Source organism: Canis lupus, chromosome 16, assembly GCF_048164855.1.
Source record: "Canis lupus baileyi chromosome 16, mCanLup2.hap1, whole genome shotgun sequence".
Lineage (NCBI taxonomy): Eukaryota > Metazoa > Chordata > Mammalia > Carnivora > Canidae > Canis > Canis lupus.
Window position 1 is genome coordinate 17,997,829 of NC_132853.1, and position 17,302 is coordinate 18,015,130.

Below are 17,302 nucleotides of genomic sequence, written 5' to 3' on the forward strand. Positions count from 1 at the left end.
TTACCTGTACCTTATAGAAGTGTGGCGAGGAGGAAATAATGCCTGTAAACAGAACAGGGCTTGACACATTGTAGGTGCTCCATGAATGCTAATTGCTATTGCTGTGCTGGCACCACTGGTGGCACTGCTGGTGGCAGAGCAGCAGGGTCACGAGCTGGAAGCTATAGGTCAGAGGATGTTTGTGGCAACTAGGAAAAATGCTAAGTTCATTTCTGCTTCTCTGCTTTTGCCTCCACAGCCATTTCCCTGCAGTGACATCCTCCCTCCCTCCTCCTCTTCCCAGACCAGGCCCCTGCAAGGCCCTTGCAGATCTACCAGCTCCACACTCTCCCTGAGCTTGCAACCCCTCCACTCCCTGCACAGAGGATTCCCGCTGCATGCATTCAGTGCCACTTAAGGCAGATTATATGCTGCCTGGCGTCTCTCGATAATTACAGATTCCACGTGTGTGAGTCTTGTTTGCCCAACTCTAGAATCACAGAATCTCCAAGTTTGAAGGGACCTCATCCAGCCTCTGCCTGCGGCAGGAATTCCCTAAGGAATGTCCCTGGCAGATGGTCAGGCACCCTCCACCCAAACGTGCCCTATAAGGGAGGCTCCTCACGGACAGCTGACGCTGCCGTTCCAGCACCCTGTCTTCAGCCTTCTTTTGGGCCTCAAAGACCTACTAGGTCTTTTCTCCCAGGCAGAGAAGTCCCTAGGGCACATCTGTTCTCAGCACCCACAGTCTGAGGGACCCAGAGCACGGCTGTCTCCTGGGACCTGCCTGGGCTCAGCATCCATCCTCTGTGCTTCTCGGCTCACAGGTATCTGGCGAAGAAGGCCTCCAGTGGCCCACACATTCACTCTCTCCACACATCTTTATTGCGACTGGCTATTGAAGAGGGCATTGTGACCCCAAATGCTATCCTGAGCTAAAATGGAGACGTACTGAGAGAAGGGACAGGTGCGGAAGGCCTGATGCAAAAGAACTGACTGGCCTGGCTTGGAAGGCAGAGGGTGGTGGTCCTGAGATCTGAAAGAATGACCAGCATCACTAGAAGGGCAAGAGAGGGCATTCCTGCATATGCAAGTACCCAGAAGGGTGGAGTGAGGTGTAGCATTTGACTACAGAGTGGGCAAATGAGGCTGGCAAAGCCACTGGGCCCAGCTGTGAGCTGAGAACTTTGCACCTTGTCTTCTGGGCAATCTGAAGTCACTAATGTGTTTGGGTAAGAAAGAGGTATAATCTGATCTGAGCCAGCCAAGACCCAGAGATGAGCTGAGGATAGCAGGGGGGAAGGCCATTCTCCAGGTGAGAAAAAATGGGCAGGGGGTGATGTTCAGAGCTAAGGGATAGAGAGGAGGAGCCAACTGGGATTTGGGGGAGGGAACAGATCTCTGGGCTCCCCATCCAATGTTTCTTGTACTGGGCCACACTGCCACTTCCCCCCAGGGCAGTCTATTGCAGTCCAATCCTCCTTTGACTGAATGAAGGCATGAAGCCCAGAAAGATGCTCCAGGGATCGAAGGCCTGAGGACTGGGGTGATGGTAGAGAGGCCTGGGATAGCCAGAGGGAAGGATTGGAAAAAGAAGCCTGGGGGCACTTGGGTGGCTCAGCTCAGTGGTTGAGTGTTTGCCTTTTGCTCAGGTTATGAATCTCGAGGTCCTGGGATCGAGTCCTGCATCGGCCTCCCTGCATGGAGCCTGCTTCTCCCTCTGCCTATGTCTCTGCCTCTCTCTGTGTGTCTCTCATGAATAAATAAATAAAATCTTAAAGAAAAAGAAAAGAAAGGAAAGGAAAGGAAAGGGAAAAGAAAGGAAAAGAAGAGAAAGAAAAGAAAAGAAAAGAAAAGAAAAGAAAGAAAAGAAAAGAAAAGAAAAGAAAAGAAAAGAAAAGAAAAGAAAAGAAAAGAAAAGAAAAGAAAAAAGAAAAGGGGATCCCTGGGTGGTGCAGCGGTTTAGCGCCTGCCTTTGGCCCAGGGCGCGATCCTGGAGACCCGGGATCGAATCCCATGTCGGGCTCCCGGTGCATGGAGCCTGCTTCTCCCTCTGCCTGTGTCTCTGCCTCTCTCTCTCACTGTGTGCCTATCATAAATAAATAAAAAAATATCACTAGACTAGTTTAAAAAAAAAAGAAAAGGAAAAAGAAAAGAAAAGAAAAGAAAAGAAAAAGAAAAGAAAAGAGAAAAGAAAAGAAAAAGAGGCCCAGAAGAGAGAGAAGAGAATGGTGGCCAGCATGTGGAGAGGGGGGTGCACAGTGAAGGGCCTGGCTGAGCAATCAGCAGGGGCTAAGTTAGGGAGGGCCCTGTGAGCCACAGCAAGGCATTTGGACTAGATAGTGGGGTCTTTGTGGGCTATGCGGAGTGCCACCAAAGGATTTCAGTGAGGAAGCACCACATCAGGCCACAGGTTGGGGCTACTAACTGGCTACAGTTAAGAAATATTGACGTGGAGGGAGAAGTGGCTGGAACCCTGCAGGCAGGGAAGCCGGTCAGGAGGCTGCCGTAGTGATCCAAGTGAGCAATAGCAGCGAGGAGCTGTGAAGTGGCAGGGGGGATGAAAAGTAGTAAAAAGATCTGGGTCCAATAGACAGGACCGAATGACTGATTGGCCGTGGAGTGTAAGGGAGGAGGCAAGATGCCAGTTTTGACTACGAGGATGCAGATGAATGGAGAGGGAAGCTGCTGGCTGGGGAAGAGGAAGGCTCAGTATGAGGCAGGCTGGGGGTTGGGGTGCCTGTAAAGTATCCAATGACAGGAGGAGTCCAGAGGAAGCTGGGCACATGGGACTGATGCTTAAGACCTCACATGGTGGGCCAGGCCCTTGGACACCATCCAGTTCAACACACCAACTCCATCCCCCAGAGAAATGAAGGGACAGGAAGCAGCTGGTGTCCTGGTGTCACTGAATAGCTTTGGTGACAGAAAGACATGCTTACAAATTCTAGTTCTGCTAATAATCTCTATGTGACCTTGGATAGGAACTTCAGATCCCATCTCACAGGGTTACTGAGATGGTGAAATGAGCTCCTCTTGCACTCAAGTGCCCAGCCCAGGGCCTGGAGGTTCCAGTGGCCAAGCAGCCCTGACGACAGGCCATGTCTGGGGCCCCCAGGAGACTGTGGGCAGTGGGGCTCAGTTGGCAGGAAGAAGCCTAACTGCTCTACTTTTCACTGTCTATTCCATGGCAGGTCCAGAACATCAGCCTCCGAGAGGGGGAGACAGTGACTGTGGAGGGCCTGGGGGGGCCTGACCCGCTGCCCCTGGCCAACCAGTCTTTCTTACTGAGGGGCCAAGTCATCCGTAGCCCCACCCACCAAGCAGCACTGAGGTTCCAGAGCCTCCCACCACCTGCTGGGCCTGGCACATTCCATTTCCACTACCAAGGTAGGCCTGGGCAGCTGAGGGAAGAACCAGCCCTGACTGGGTGCCCTCCTGGGGATCTCTGGTGCTACTATAGGTCTGTGTAGGGGAGGGGGGATGATGGAGGACAGACACAGGTGCCTAGTGAAGCTCTGTACAACTAAAGTTGATTATTACATATTTGACACCTCCCTCCTCCACCTACTACCCTACAGAAAACTGGTTGTGAAGGGGGCCTGACACAGAATCAGGTAGCCCCAGGGGTGCCCACTGCCATTTACTCATTCACTCATTCATTCATTCATTTATTCATCCAGTAAACTCTTCCTAGGTATCTGCTCTTTGCCAAGACTGTGCTGGTCATTGACAATATCAAGATGGCAATATCAACCCTCCAGATCCTTTGCCCTCAAGGAATCCAGAATCTCTAGGGGAGGTGGACACTTAAATAGGCAATAATAATAGAAGCCCTCTCTCCTAAATGCAAGGTGGTCAAGATCAAAGGGGCTTGATAGTGACCTTCTGGAGGTCCTTAGCTACCAACTTGGTCTTCCTGAACTGCCTCACCCACCCTAGCACCCTAGGGACCCAGTCAGCTCAGAACACCTCTGGAAATAGGGGAGTGGCAAGATAGAATGGGAAAATCACAGACTCAGGGGACGGGCAGATCTGTGTCTAAATCTCCCTCCCATTGGCTGTTGACCTTGGACAGGTCATTTGACCTCTCCAACCCTCCTTTTCCTCTGCTGTACCATGTGACCAATATACTTCCTCCATAAAGGCATGAGGAAGATTATACCAGAGGGTTCCCGTGAAGTGCTTAGCACTTAGCACATTCCATGAACTTAGTTCTGGTTCCATGAAGGAACCAGAAACAAGTATTAAAGAGCTGGCAGGATACAAAAGGGAGGGATTGGGGCTTGCCTCTGCCCCTCTTCCATCAGCATCTTTCCTGGCCCTGGCACCCTTTCCCCAGGCAAAGTCTTCTTAATCCCTTGTACTGCTGTGACAGGGTAACCAGTTCAGACTGGGGAGTGCTAATGGGGAAATAATTGGTGTGAACAAGTATAGCATTGCCCTACATTGTCAGGGACCACTTCCACAGCCTTGCAGGGTCCATAGCCCAGGGAGGAGGACAGGGACTGGAGATGGGGATGCTTGGAACCCACCTAAGCAGCACTCACCCCTCCCTAGCCTCTCCACCCAAACTGGGAGAGCAGTCAGGTGTGGCAGCAGGGAGCCTGGTGGTGGGCAGGGGCTGGCCCGGGGCTTGGCAGAGAGAGGCAAGGGGCCAGCTGAGACAAGGGTGAGCATCTAGGCGGCCCGGCCAGCCTCCCTAATGGCTCATCAATCCTCCTTAGCAGCGGGCATAATTTCACGCCACGGTAACCTTCTCTCTTGCCGCAAATTCCTCTGCACAAAACCCTGGACCTTCCCTCTGTTGGCCAGACAAAGGTGGCTGAGAGGCAGTGAGCTGGAGGCCCAGGGAGGGGTGCAGACACCAAGGAGGGGCTGGGAGAGCTGGCCCAGCCCTGCCTTCTGCTCAGCTCCCAGAAGTCCTCCCTCCTCGGCCCAGTTTTTGTCAATGATCAGCTCTTTCCTTAATGAGTGTAATTCCCCTAATTATAGGCTGTAATTAGCCCTGATCCCAGAGATGGGAACAGGAGGAGCATGTGCTCACACGCGTGTCTCCCTGGGCTGGAGAAAGAGGGTGCCAGAAGAGGGGGCGAGGGGACTGGTATCCATATCACTGTGCTACCCAGGATAATGTTGGAGATCACAAGGATGGGCCCCCACAAGGGCCTCAACTGCAGAACCAGGTTCCAGTTCCCCTCCCACAGCCTCAGGCAGGGTGAGGAAGCAAAGGGCTCTGCCAGGCATGCCCCTCCTCCCTCCTGAGCATTCCTGGCACTGGACTTGGCCCCAGAAACAGACGCCAGGGAGAAAATAGCTCAACAGATTGCAGTCATCCAGGCTCCCTGGGAACGGTAGTCATGGCAACAGGAGGAAGCTCCTCCTGGGAAGTGGCCACGATGGAGTCTGGGGGCTTCCTCATCTGCCCCCAGCCTCCTGTTCTCACCTCATCCCAGTTTCCTAATCTGTGAAATGGGGGACCGCCCTTCCCAGAGTTGTGATAAGAACTCACAGGAAAGGTGTCAGTACATCTGGTTCGTGGCCAGATGTACTGACACCTTTAGACCTCTAGAACTCTCTGGATGTCACCCCCTCCCTGCACTCTGGCTGGAGTGCCTCACACTCTTTTGCCCATCCCATTCTGGCCTGGGGTCTCTCCCCAGGTCATTGTGGATGGCCACCCTAACCGACCAGCCTTGTGTGTCACTCATGGGTTTCTCTGACTCCTGAGCCCTGATTTCTACCTCACCCAGGGAAACAGGTAGGAGAGGGGATTAGAACGCAATGGGCTCCAGAGCCAGGAGCTTCAAGTGCCCTCTCTACTGCTCACTGGCTGTGGGATCAGGACTAGTGCCCCGGTCTCTCTTAACCTCAGTTTTCCTCATCCTTAAGAACCCATGCCTTGCCTTCCTTCCACCCAAGCATGTTGTAGACCTCAAGTAGGAAGAGTATAAAGGCATTTTAGAAGCTGGATGGTGCCTGCAGATGTGAAGTGCTTTTATGAATCAAGATTACTAACAATAACAGCAGGCTGGGACATTTGGTATTTGTTCTGTGCCAGGAATTGCACATGTGTCCTCTCAGTTAACCTCTCTTGTAACAGCACCAGATGCAGTACTCTGAATGGGTGGGTAAACAAGGAAACAGAGGCACAGAGAAGTTAGGTAATTTGCCCAAGGTGGCACAGCAAGTAGGGGAGCTTGTATTTTTCAAACCCAGGCAGTCCCCTAAGTGCTGCCCTGCCCTGCCTGCCAATTACAAGTAACCACTCATTGTCATGAGAAGGAAGAGTTAAAACCATCCTCTCCCTTTGCACAAGCCCAGTGACTACAGCCAGGACAGGTGAAAATCACAAAACCCATTTCTGGACCCCATTCTGCTCAGATACAGCTCCTTTTTCTATTTATACAAATTACACAGAAGTTAGCAGAGTTCCTGCCTAGACCTCTCTTTCCATCTTGCCTAGTGCCATCAGTAAGGGTGGGCACCTCCACCCCAAGATCCTCAATCTAGATGGTCCCCATCCCTCTTACCACCCTCAAGGGTTTTCAGACTCCATAGCCCAGCCTTCACTCAGCCTCTCTCCTTGACCCCTCTGGCCTTCTTTCGCACCTCTCTGGACCCAAGCCCTGACCCCCATCTTTAGTATCACCTGGGGCTTGGCTCTATGTTGGGACTTGCCAGGTTGTTTTGTAGGATTTGCTGCCACCATTTGGTTATACTTGGTATGACAATTCCAAAAGTTACCAAGTTTCCCAGGCAACTTGCCCTTCCCCCACTTCCAAGGAAGGCGTGCCCTGCCTCCCCACCCTCGCCCCATCCTGTTTTTAAAAGAAGTCCACAGCCCTTGCCAGTGAATACTGGGAAAGCTTTTACTGTCTGACTTCAGTCGTTCTGGCTGTAATTCCTATTCGTCCCCTATAGGAAAAATAGTATGAATGCTTACATCAGAATAGACTCCTCATTGCTTCAAGTGCTTTCACATCTAGAAGTCATTCAGCACACATTTCTCAAAGACGGGCTACCAGCTGGATTCGGGGATACCACACTGAATAAAATACTATCCCCTCTATTCTCTTAATAACCCTGTAGGTAGGCTGGCATTTTGAAACTCACTAAATAAATGAGAAACTGGGACACAGAGACGCTAAAAAACCTGCCAAAAACATCAGAAAGCTTGGACCAGAAGCCAAGCCTCCTAACTTCCAGCTCTGTGCTTGCTCCACTAACCAGCCCAGGCTGCTGGAAATATCACTGGCACCTTCTGGGGAGGGGATCAGAGTCTCTCCCAGAATTCCCGACACTTCCTCTGGCCCCAAGTGACATGTCCAGGCAGGCTGTGGCAAGCCCCTTTTGCCCTGGCTATGATTCAGCCCCCCAACACACACACACACACACACACACACACACACACACACACAAACACGTGTCACCCATTTTCCCTCTGCAGCTTATCTCCTGAACTGCCATTTTCCCCGGCGTCCTGCTTATGGAACTGTGACTGTCACCAGCCTCCACCCAGGAGGCAGCGCCCACTTCTACTGTGCCACTGGCTACCAGCTGAAGGGTGCCAGGCTTCTTACCTGTCTCAATGCCACCCAGCCCTTCTGGGATTCCCAGGAGCCTGTCTGCATTGGTAAGTGGCTCTGGGGGACTCTGCTAAACAGAGGAGTAAGGTGGGGGGCTTATCCCTGCTCTCAGCTGCTGCCTGGAACCTTCCATTTGCTCTCTATAAGGAAGCCAAAAAATGGTCCCATACCTCAGTAGCGTTTATCCAACCTCATTATTGAGTATTTCCTACATAGAGGCACCAAAGGTATATAGAGCTGAATTAAACAGGGATCATGCCCTCAAAAAGCTTACAATTCCAGGAAGTGGGGGAAGCAAAAAGCACATGGATCACCAATTTCCAGAGCAGGAATTAAGGAAGCACCAATGAAGACACACAAAGTGACCTGGGCAGGGAGGAAGCAATCATTCTTAGTTGGGTATTTAGGAGGCTTCCTGGGGGAAGTGACATGGAAGATTTGACATTTTAATGGAGGGAACACTTAGCAGAGCAGTTAACACAGAGGCAACAAGGTGAGGGAGTGTTCAGGGACTCAAAACAGCCAGGGAAGAGCTCAGAACTGTTCCTCAGGAGAGGCAGCCAGGTGGTAATTGAAGGCCAGGAATCCAGGAGGCCAGGTGGTGTCTGGAGACCAGGAGGCCAGGAAGCCAGGTGGTGTCTAGAGTCCAGGCAGGCAAGAGGGTCTGAACATAGACAGTGACTTTGGGAAGGGAAAGGAGGGAGGAGGTCCCAGAGATACTGACAAACGGAGGGGGGCAAGTGGAAGGAGACATCCTCCCAGGTTCTGGACCTGCACGACCAGGAAGTCTGAGGTTGCTGCCAGTGAAGAGGGGCTTCTTGGCAGAAGGAAGATGGGGCGTTTAGTCTGCAGTGTGCAAGGCAGCTTGGGTATCTTTTCTTTTCTCTCCTTTTCTTTTTAATAGCTTGGGCTCTTGAACCTTACTCCATCTTATAAATGCTTCCTGAGTGCTAGGCACAAGCAGAGGTGAATAAGCCAGATCCAGTCTCTGCCCTCAAGGAGCTCTCTGGCAAGCAGGAAAACCGGCATGTAGCAAGCTCTGTGCAGACCAAGCTGTGATGGGGTGAATTCAGGGCATGGTCAGGATCCAAGCGAGGGAGAGCTGCTCCAAGATGAGGAAGGAGGCAAAGAAAGCTTCCCAGGGAGAGCACATGGAAGGATTATAAGAATGTTAGCTCAGGGAAGTGGAGTGGATCCTGAGGACAGCATATGCAAAGATGTGGAGGCAGAAAGCAGCACACTAGAGGACAGGACAAGCAAGGTACATGGGATGGGGCTGAAGCCAAGTCAGGAGAAAGCCGGCTTCATGAAGGGTTCGAATGGCCCCTCAAGCTTAGATGACTTGGAAGTAACAGGGAACCCCAGACAAATTTAAGTGAAGGGTGGGCATGCTCACATTCACAGGGCAGTTCTGTTCTGAGACCAAGAAGAAAGATGGGTCTTGCCCTCTCTGAAGAGAAGCAGAGAAGAAAAGCACCACAACACCCCCAGCCCCAGGAGTTTTATTAAATTTAAAAATTCTGCCATCTTGAACATCCAGAGACAAAGAGGCCATGTTCTGGCCAGGGCAGCCTGGTCTCTGAGAGCAAACAGGCTCCAGAGCTGTGTGTCTAGGAGAAGAAAGTGCTGCCTGAAACCAACCACACTCCTCTTGTCTTTGAAACCCCTTCTCTGGCCCTGCTCAACTGCCAGATGCTTGTGGCCAAGTAACCCACAAGCCCCATCAGTGATGGGGCTGGGTGAGCTGCTCAGCCTCCCCTTGGAAAAAGGACAGTGCCAGGCCAGGGGGCTCAGTCCAGGAACCATGGTGGTAGTGATGCTATCTCAGGAAGTATGCGAGGCCAGGCCCTAGGTAGCAATGTCTGCTGAGGGCAGAAGATTTGGAGGTGATGCCATGTATACCAGTAGTTTGTCAGCCTATGTCTAGTCCTGCCCTCTTTTTTACATTCATTAACTCATTTTATTCAACCAACACTGAATACCAACTCTGTTCCTGGCCTGAAAAAGACTTGGCACCTGCCCCAGGGGGTCCTAGTTAAGGAACATATCCAAACAATAATGGGTTTTAGGGAAGTGGCATGAGGTAGAAGCAGCAGATATACCCAAGAAGGTGGGAGGCCCTGGGTAAGGGGCTTGAAGGCTCTGCCTGCGGGGGCGGAGAGTGGGGAAGGCCTCCCAGAGGAGTCAGCAGAGAGGGAAGGTGACTTACCTAGGGCCACTTGGCTAGACCATGGCAGATCTACCACAGTCAAAGGAGTTGAATAATTCCAGATGAGTGAAAGGTTAGGAGGTAGGATTCTGGAGTCTAGGCTGTCTGGGGCTGCAGGATCACAGGGGCCAACGATTGACCTTTGGCACCACGAACGCACAGAGGGCTCAAGAGCCGGGGTGTGTGGGTAGGCTTGGTAGGCCATTCAGAATCCAGTGGAGCTGGGACCAAAAGCCAGCCCACAGTCCCTGCCCTATTTCACAGCTGCCTGCGGTGGAGTGACCCGCAATGCCACCACTGGCCGCATTGTCTCCCCGGGTTTCCCGGGCAACTACAGCAACAATCTCACCTGCCACTGGCTGCTTGAGGCCCCAGAAGGCCAGAGGCTGCACTTACATTTTGAGAAGGTTTCCCTGGCAGAGGATGATGACAGGTAAGGAGAGTCCTGGTGGGATGGGAGTGTGCAGCCTACTAAGGCCCCACAGCAAGGATGGATCCCAAGCCTAGGCCCCACACCTTCCAGGGCAGTGACACCAGCCAAGCCTCTGCTCTCTCTCTTGGCCCAGGCTCATCATCCGTAACGGGGACAATGTGGAGGCTCCTCCAGTGTATGATTCCTATGAGGTGGAGTACTTGCCCATTGAGGGACTGCTCAGCTCTGGCCGACACTTCTTCGTGGAACTCAGTACTGACAGCAGTGGGGCAGCCGCAGGCATGGCCCTTCGCTATGAGGGTGAGCCTGCTGGGGCCTCACAGGGGTGGAGGGCTTGAGTCTAGGACCTCTTCTCTCACACACACACCCCCAACCCATCATCACTCCTTCCAACTTAGCCCTCGCTCACCTAGCACTTAGGTGCTCCCCTCTCCCTCCCTTCCAGTTCTTAGGGATTCCTACCCTGGTCTTGCAGGAGACCCTTGCCTGGACCCAGGCCCTCTAGTCCAAGAGAATGAATCCTCAAGAGTTTGAAGAACAAAAAAGGCCCCAACCCTTAGAGAAGAAAATTGCTGCAGGAGACATTCTAGAACCACCCATGCCTGCATGCATGCATGCATTCATTCATTCATTCAAAAAAACATTTATTGAGTGCCCTGTGTGTATGAAGCACAAAACTAGGTGCTGGGAATACAATGGTGATCAAGCCTGCCTCCTGAGCAGGGTATGATAGGGTATGGTGCTCTGGGCATCCTGCCCCTGCTGCAAGCCTAGGACATACATTTGTGGTCAGGAAGATAAAGGCCTTGGGGTGGGAGGCTCCCCCCTTCTCCCCATTTGCCCCAGTTGAGGCTAAGCTGGGCTGGCCCCTGTGGTTTGCAGCCTTCCAGCAGGGCCACTGCTATGAGCCCTTTGTCAAATATGGCAACTTCAGCAGCAGTGCCCCCTCCTATCCCGTGGGCTCCACCGTGGAGTTCAGCTGTGACCCTGGCTACACCCTGGAGCAGGGTTCCATCATCATCGAGTGCATTGATCCCCACGACCCCCAGTGGAATGAGACAGAGCCAGCCTGCCGAGGTCAGTAGGGACCTGTGGACAGACCTGCCCGGGGCAGGGAGCAGGGTGGGGACCAGAGCCAGCTGCAGAACCTGGGGCCAGAGGGGCCCTGTGACATGTGTGATTCAAGCCCCCACCTAAGGAGGAGGTGGGGGCTCCCAGCAATGGGTAGGCACTCCTGTGGGCCGGTGGCAGCCCCAGGACATAGCACTGGGTGGGGGGGATGTGGAGGGGATGCACCTCCTGGGCCTCCCCTGCCTTCCAGCTGTGTGCAGTGGGGAGATTACAGACTCAGCTGGAGTGGTGCTCTCCCCCAACTGGCCGGAGCCTTATAGCCGGGGGCAGGACTGCATCTGGGGTGTGCACGTAGAAGAGGACAAGCGCATCATGCTGGACATACGAGTGTGAGTGCCCACTGGGCAAGGCTGAGCCAGCTCCTGAGCTGTGGGGTCATTTCTTGCCCAGATCACCCTAGAGTCCCCAGGCCCACCCTCCCTGACAGTCCTCCTCCACAGGCTGCGCATAGGCCCTGGTGATGTGCTTACCTTCTATGATGGGGACGACCTGACAGCCCGGGTCTTGGGCCAGTACTCAGGACCCCGTGGCCACTTCAAGCTCTTTACCTCCATGGCTGACGTCACCATACAGTTCCAGTCAGACCCCGGGGCCTTGGTGCTGGGCTACCAGCAGGGCTTTGTCATCCACTTCTTTGGTGAGCTTGCCCCTGCCCTGCCTGCCCCACCACCTGGGGGAGGGAATGCCAGAACACAGATCCCAAACCATGGCAAGTCAGAAAGGCCAGGGCAATGAGCCCGAGTGCTCTTAATCTGACGAGGGAAAGCTGGAAAAGCTCCAGGCATCACCTGAAGGAAGCCAGTCTAATTCTCCATCTTCCCTGAGGGCCCAGTGAAAGGGAGCCTTCTGTTGCAGCAAGAGAGATTTGGGTAGGCATCAGGAAGACCTTCATAACAAAGAGGAAACTCAGAAAGGTGTTTGTTTCTACCTTCTAACAATCTTTAAGAGAAGTGGCAATTTCCCCACCCTCCCCGGCTCCTCTCTCAGGCATGAGGAACTGGCCAACGTGCTTTTGAAAGTAAAGCCCAGGGGCACCTGGGTGGCTCAGTTGGTTGAGCATCTGCTTTCAGCTCAGGTTTTGATCTGGGGGTCCTAGGATCAAGCCCCTCATCAGGCTCCTTACTTGTGGGGAGACTGCTTCTCCCTCTGCCTCTCTCTCTCTCTCATGAATAAAATCTTAAAAAAGGAAGGAAGGAAGGAAGGAAGGAAGGAAGGAAGGAAGGAAGGAAGGAAGGAAGGAAGGAAGAAAGAAAGAAAGAAAGAAAGAAAGAAAGAAAGAAAGAAAGAAGAAAGAAAGAAAGAATTCTGTTTGTTGTTTGTTGTTTGTCTTTGTCTTTGTTTGTTGACTCTAATGGATAGGAAGAGGGCAGAAAGAAAGGCAGGCATAAAGCCAAAATGATAACTCCCGAATCTAAGAGACAGAATGATGTCAGGGACAGGCAAGGAGGGGCCCTTGAGCATGAAGGAATGCATTGCTGGGCCTGCCCAGGCCAGGCTAGGCCCAGGCCAAACTGGCAGGAGCTGGGGTGCCCTTGTGGTGAGGGAGGCTAGCACAGTCACTTTAGTGATGGCTGAGGGCCTGCATCTTGCTGCCCCTATGCCCCCCAGAGGTGCCCCGCAATGACACATGTCCGGAGCTGCCTGAGATCCCCAATGGCTGGAAGAGCCCATCTCAGCCTGAGCTGGTACATGGCACTGTCGTCACTTACCAGTGCTACCCTGGCTACCAGGTGGTAGGGTCCAGTGTCCTCATGTGCCAGTGGGACCTAACCTGGAGCGAGGACCTGCCCTCCTGCCAGAAAGGTGAGTGTACCTGTTCTCCACATTCCCCTCTTCAATGCAAGATACAAGGCTCTCTCCTGGATTCTGAACCAGACTTCAGCTGTTGCCAGCTAGTACCCTTGAACTTCCTCCCCCTTTCATAGCCTAAGTTTTCTCATCTATGAAATGGGGATAGTACCTTTTCAAAGGGTTATCCACCAAGCATTTCAAATATTTCCTTCCTGATGGATGGCCAGTGTTTGTTGACTCTAATGGATAGGAAGAGGGCAGCCCGGGTGGCTCAGCGGTTTAGCGCCGCCTTCAGCCCAGGGTGTGATCCTGAAGGCCCGGGATAGAGTCCCACGTTGGGCTCCCTGCATGGAGCCTGCTTCTCCCTCTGCCTATGTCTCTGCCTCTCTCTGTGTGTCTCTCATGAATAAATAAATATTTTTTTAAAATAAAAAAAAATGGATAAGAAGGGGACAGATGAGGGATGCACCAGCAAGATGGCAGGGACAGATAAATAGGCACCACAGCCACATATCATGAAGATATTGGCTGGCTTGGAACAAAGCCAGGGTGGACTGGCTTCTGTTGAGTTCTATCTGGGCTACTTTCTCCCATTACCCCCCTACCCATAGTGACTTCTTGCCATGACCCTGGGGACGTGGAGCACAGCCGACGTCTCATATCTAGCCCCAAATTTCCTGTGGGGGCCACCGTGCAGTATATCTGCGACCAGGGTTTTGTACTGACTGGTAGTGCCATCCTCACCTGCCATGACCGTCAAGCAAGCAGCCCCAAGTGGAGCGACCGGGCCCCCAAATGTCTCCGTAAGTGTCAAATGGTTATGAGGGGAAGATTCTGGTAGGAGACAAAAGATGCCACCTCTGGAGACTAGAGGCCTGGCACCCTCACTGGGCTCTGCCTGCTTTGCAGTAGAACAGCTCAAGCCATGCCACGGCCTCAGCGCCCCTGAGAATGGTGCCCACAGTCCTGAGAAGCGGCTACACCCAGCTGGGGCGACTGTCCACTTCTCATGCGCCCCTGGCTACGTGCTGAAGGGCCAGGCCAGCATCAAATGTGTGCCCGGGCACCCTTCACATTGGAGTGACCCCCCACCCATCTGTAGGGCTGGTGAGTGTTTTGCCACCCTCAGAACTCCTGTCTGTCCCCGGGCGCCTGGGTGGCGCAGTTGGTTGAGTGTCTGACTCTTGGTTTTGGCTCGGGTCATGATCTCATGGTTGTGGGATCAGGCCCCATGTTGGACTCTGAGCTCAGCTTGGAGTCTGCTTACAATTCTCTTTCCCTCTCCCTCTGCCCCTTCCCATTCATGTGTGCATGCTCTCTCTCTCTCTCTCTCTCTCTCTCAAATAAATAAATAAATCTTAAAAAAAAAAAAAACTTCCTGCCAGTCCTACAGGGCTGCTCTAGCAAAGACGCCAAATATTGAGAACCAGAACCCCCTGCCCACATGCCCTTCGTGTTACCCTTAGTCTCCCCAGTCTTTGCCAGATCTTTCTGATCTGGTGACACCAAGACAAATGCTGGGGTAGACTCTCCTTGGACAAATCCATCCCATGATCAGTCTACTCCCTGCCTTAGTGGTTGGCCCATTGGTCTCACCTCTGCCCTTGGCCCTCCCCTCTTGTTCCAGCCTCTCTGGATGGGTTCTACAGCGGCCGCAGCCTGGATGGTGAGCCCCCCCCTTGAGGGCCAGGGAAATAGTCTCCCTGGCCCTGGCTCTCACAGCTCCCAGGCCATGGGTTCCCCAAGAAGGGAGGGCAGAGAAAGAGAGAGGTCTGGGACCAGCAGAGCAAAAGTTAGAAGCTAGAGGGAGCTGCTTACCTGGATTCTCCTGGGCAGAGGTTAGGGCAGATATGGGCTCTGGATCATAGGGACTTCTCCCCCAATCCCATCCACTGTGTTTTCAGTTGCCAAGGCACCTGCTGCTTCCAGCACCCTGGATGTTGCCCACGTTGCAGCCGCCATTTTCTTGCCACTGGTGGTGATGGCGCTCTTGGTAGGAGGTGTGTACCTCTACTTCTCTAGGTGAGTCTGGTTTCCCTTCCTGCCCTATATACCCAACTCACTCCTGCCCAGCACTTCTGACTCACAGGCTTCTCTGTCCCACAGGCTCCAGGGGAAAAGCCCCCTGCGGCTGCCCCGGACACGACCCCGTCCCTATGACCGCATTACTGTGGAGTCAGCATTTGACAATCCAACTTATGAGATTGGAGTAAGTGCCCATGCCATTCTTTGCACCCTTTCAGAGGATCTAATTCTATTCTCCCTTGGGCAGGTACCCCTGAGGGTCCCTCCAAGCCCCCTCACTCTTTCCCTTTTCCTTGGGCAGGTGGATTATGGGCCGGCAAATCTTATACAAGTTTCCAACTCCCAGCAGTCTCTTTACTTTGCAGGAGACGAAAGAATATGAAGTCTCCATCTAGATGGGGGCAGCTTGGAGAAGCCAGCTCAACCCAACATCACAGCCCAGCAGCAAAGTTTCCAGCTTCCTGCTGTCCCTACACCTCCTGTACATACCATCTGGGAAGAGACGCCACCAATCCCTCAAGAAGTCGTGCCCTTCCCCACCTGCAATGCCCACCAGGGCCTATATTCTTGGTACCGCTGCCCACATAGGGCCCTTCCTTGGGTTCAAATCAGGGGGCATCTGCCTCTGGGCAGAGCACAGCTGGAGTACATACATCAAGTACCAGCATTCTCCTGACCCTCCTTCATGCCCTGGACCTCTAGCCTGGAATTCACAAGCAGAGGAAGCACACCTCTCTTCAGGTTAACCACCATCCAGGCTAGCATGTGGCACCCTGCAGCAAGGCGAACTTGATGGTGGTGGAGACTGCACCAGGGTGCCCCTCACAGGGCTATCACCAGTGGCCAAAGCTGCTGTCAACAATGACCTCTGGGTAGTCCTGGCATGCTGACATCAGCCCCTCGGGGAGGTCTCTAATCCTTCTCTAAGGCCCCAGGAATGGACAGTTCTGCTTCCTGGAGGCAAAAATTCTAAGGGACCCAAAGGTGTTTAGGGACCCTACCCCACGCTCAGGTTGGGCTTCCCTAGGCACTCATGCTCCACACCAAAGCAGGACACCCCACTGCTGCCCTGGCAGCCCTACATGCCAAGGAGAGGGAGATCTTACCCTAATATCGATCTGGCTTTACAAACATCTTTCCCACTAGTCCTTCCTCCAACCCCAGCCACCTACCAGTCTTCCCTCATGGCCACTGTGTTTTGGGATAAGGGGAATGGGCAGGCACATTCTGGAGAGGAGCGGAGGTCCAAGGGCCCAGAAATTTGGCATGGAACAGGGGGTTAGAGACCCACAGAAGAGACCCAGGAGTTGGCTACAGGCCAGTTTGTACATGTAATGTATTATATGGGGTCTGGGCTCCAGCCAGAGAACAATCTTCTATTTCTGTTGTTTCCTTATTAAAACGGTGTTTTTGGAAAAAAAAAAAAAAAAAGCAATGGCCAGGTAGATGGTGCTTTCTTGGAGGGAAAGGAGGTGGGAAATCAATGGGATGCGGATTTCAAGACCAGAAGGCATGCTGGGTCCACCAATTGATCACTCTGACATTTTATCAAAAATAAGTTACATGCAGGTGCTTCAAAGACTACTGTCCCCACAAGGTCAGTACAACAAATGGCAGGTGAAATAAGATGCCCCAGTGGCTGATCCACAGGGGTTTGGGAGCCCAGGAACCCAACTGCTTACCTACCCGCAATGTTTCCTTTCTTTCTTTTTGCTAGGTCCAGTACTATAGGCCAGCACACTCTCAAGCCCCTCCCCAATGCCACTGTATTGTTGACAAGGCCCAGGAAGCCTGACACCTCTTTTCTCCTTTCTTCCTTCCCCTTCTTTCCCAGCTAGCAAGACTTAGGAAATTGGAATAAGAATTGGAGACTGAACCTCTATAAACATGAGGCCCTAGTCCATCTTGGCCTCAGGGAATATCCAGACTATCAGGAGGAGGGGCAGTGCAGTTTAGGTCAGGGACTTGGCTCCTATTTTAGCAAAAGCCTATCTATGGGCTCCAGAAAGAAGTTGGCTGGAGAGGATCTGTTTAAGTTTGACCTGTTTGGTCACTTATAGCCCCGATGTCTCTTCTCTATGGTTCCCAGCACGTTTTGAGATGAAAGTGCTAGCCCAGCCTTGGCCCCCAGCACACACATCCATG

At 52.8% G+C, this 17,302-nt stretch overlaps 2 protein-coding genes across 9 annotated transcripts in view; one reads left to right on the top strand and one right to left on the bottom strand.

The window, feature by feature from the left end:
• SEZ6 (seizure related 6 homolog) overlaps window positions 1–16,586 on the top strand; it is a 45,829-nt gene extending 29,243 nt beyond the window's left edge. The window contains exons 4-17 of one of the 6 annotated variants that reach the window (XM_072779267.1): window positions 3,174–3,369; window positions 7,430–7,615; window positions 10,042–10,210; window positions 10,344–10,510; window positions 11,093–11,287; window positions 11,532–11,670; window positions 11,782–11,978; window positions 12,950–13,144; window positions 13,744–13,935; window positions 14,045–14,239; window positions 14,760–14,798; window positions 15,037–15,154; window positions 15,239–15,341; window positions 15,507–16,586. In XM_072779267.1, the coding sequence (XP_072635368.1) occupies window positions 3,174–3,369; window positions 7,430–7,615; window positions 10,042–10,210; window positions 10,344–10,510; window positions 11,093–11,287; window positions 11,532–11,670; window positions 11,782–11,978; window positions 12,950–13,144; window positions 13,744–13,935; window positions 14,045–14,239; window positions 14,760–14,798; window positions 15,037–15,154; window positions 15,239–15,341; window positions 15,507–15,539 (2,124 nt within the window). In that variant the 3' untranslated portion in view covers window positions 15,540–16,586. Of the gene's footprint in view, window positions 1–3,173; window positions 3,370–7,429; window positions 7,616–10,041; window positions 10,211–10,343; window positions 10,511–11,092; window positions 11,288–11,531; window positions 11,671–11,781; window positions 11,979–12,949; window positions 13,145–13,743; window positions 13,936–14,041; window positions 14,240–14,759; window positions 14,799–15,036; window positions 15,155–15,238; window positions 15,342–15,506 lie in introns of all 6 variants that reach the window. The other 5 variants (XM_072779265.1, XM_072779266.1, XM_072779270.1 and 2 more) reach the window with 5 other exon arrangements.
• PIPOX (pipecolic acid and sarcosine oxidase) overlaps window positions 1–17,302 on the bottom strand; it is a 95,901-nt gene that overhangs the window by 75,243 nt on the left and 3,356 nt on the right. Inside the window, exon 1 of one of the 3 annotated variants that reach the window (XM_072779277.1) lies at window positions 14,951–14,968. The exons of 1 other annotated variant lie outside the window; for it this stretch is intronic. The gene's annotated coding sequence lies outside the window, so the exon portion shown is untranslated. Of the gene's footprint in view, window positions 1–9,777; window positions 10,068–14,950; window positions 14,969–17,302 lie in introns of those variants that run through there. One more of the 3 variants, XM_072779276.1, reaches the window with a different exon arrangement.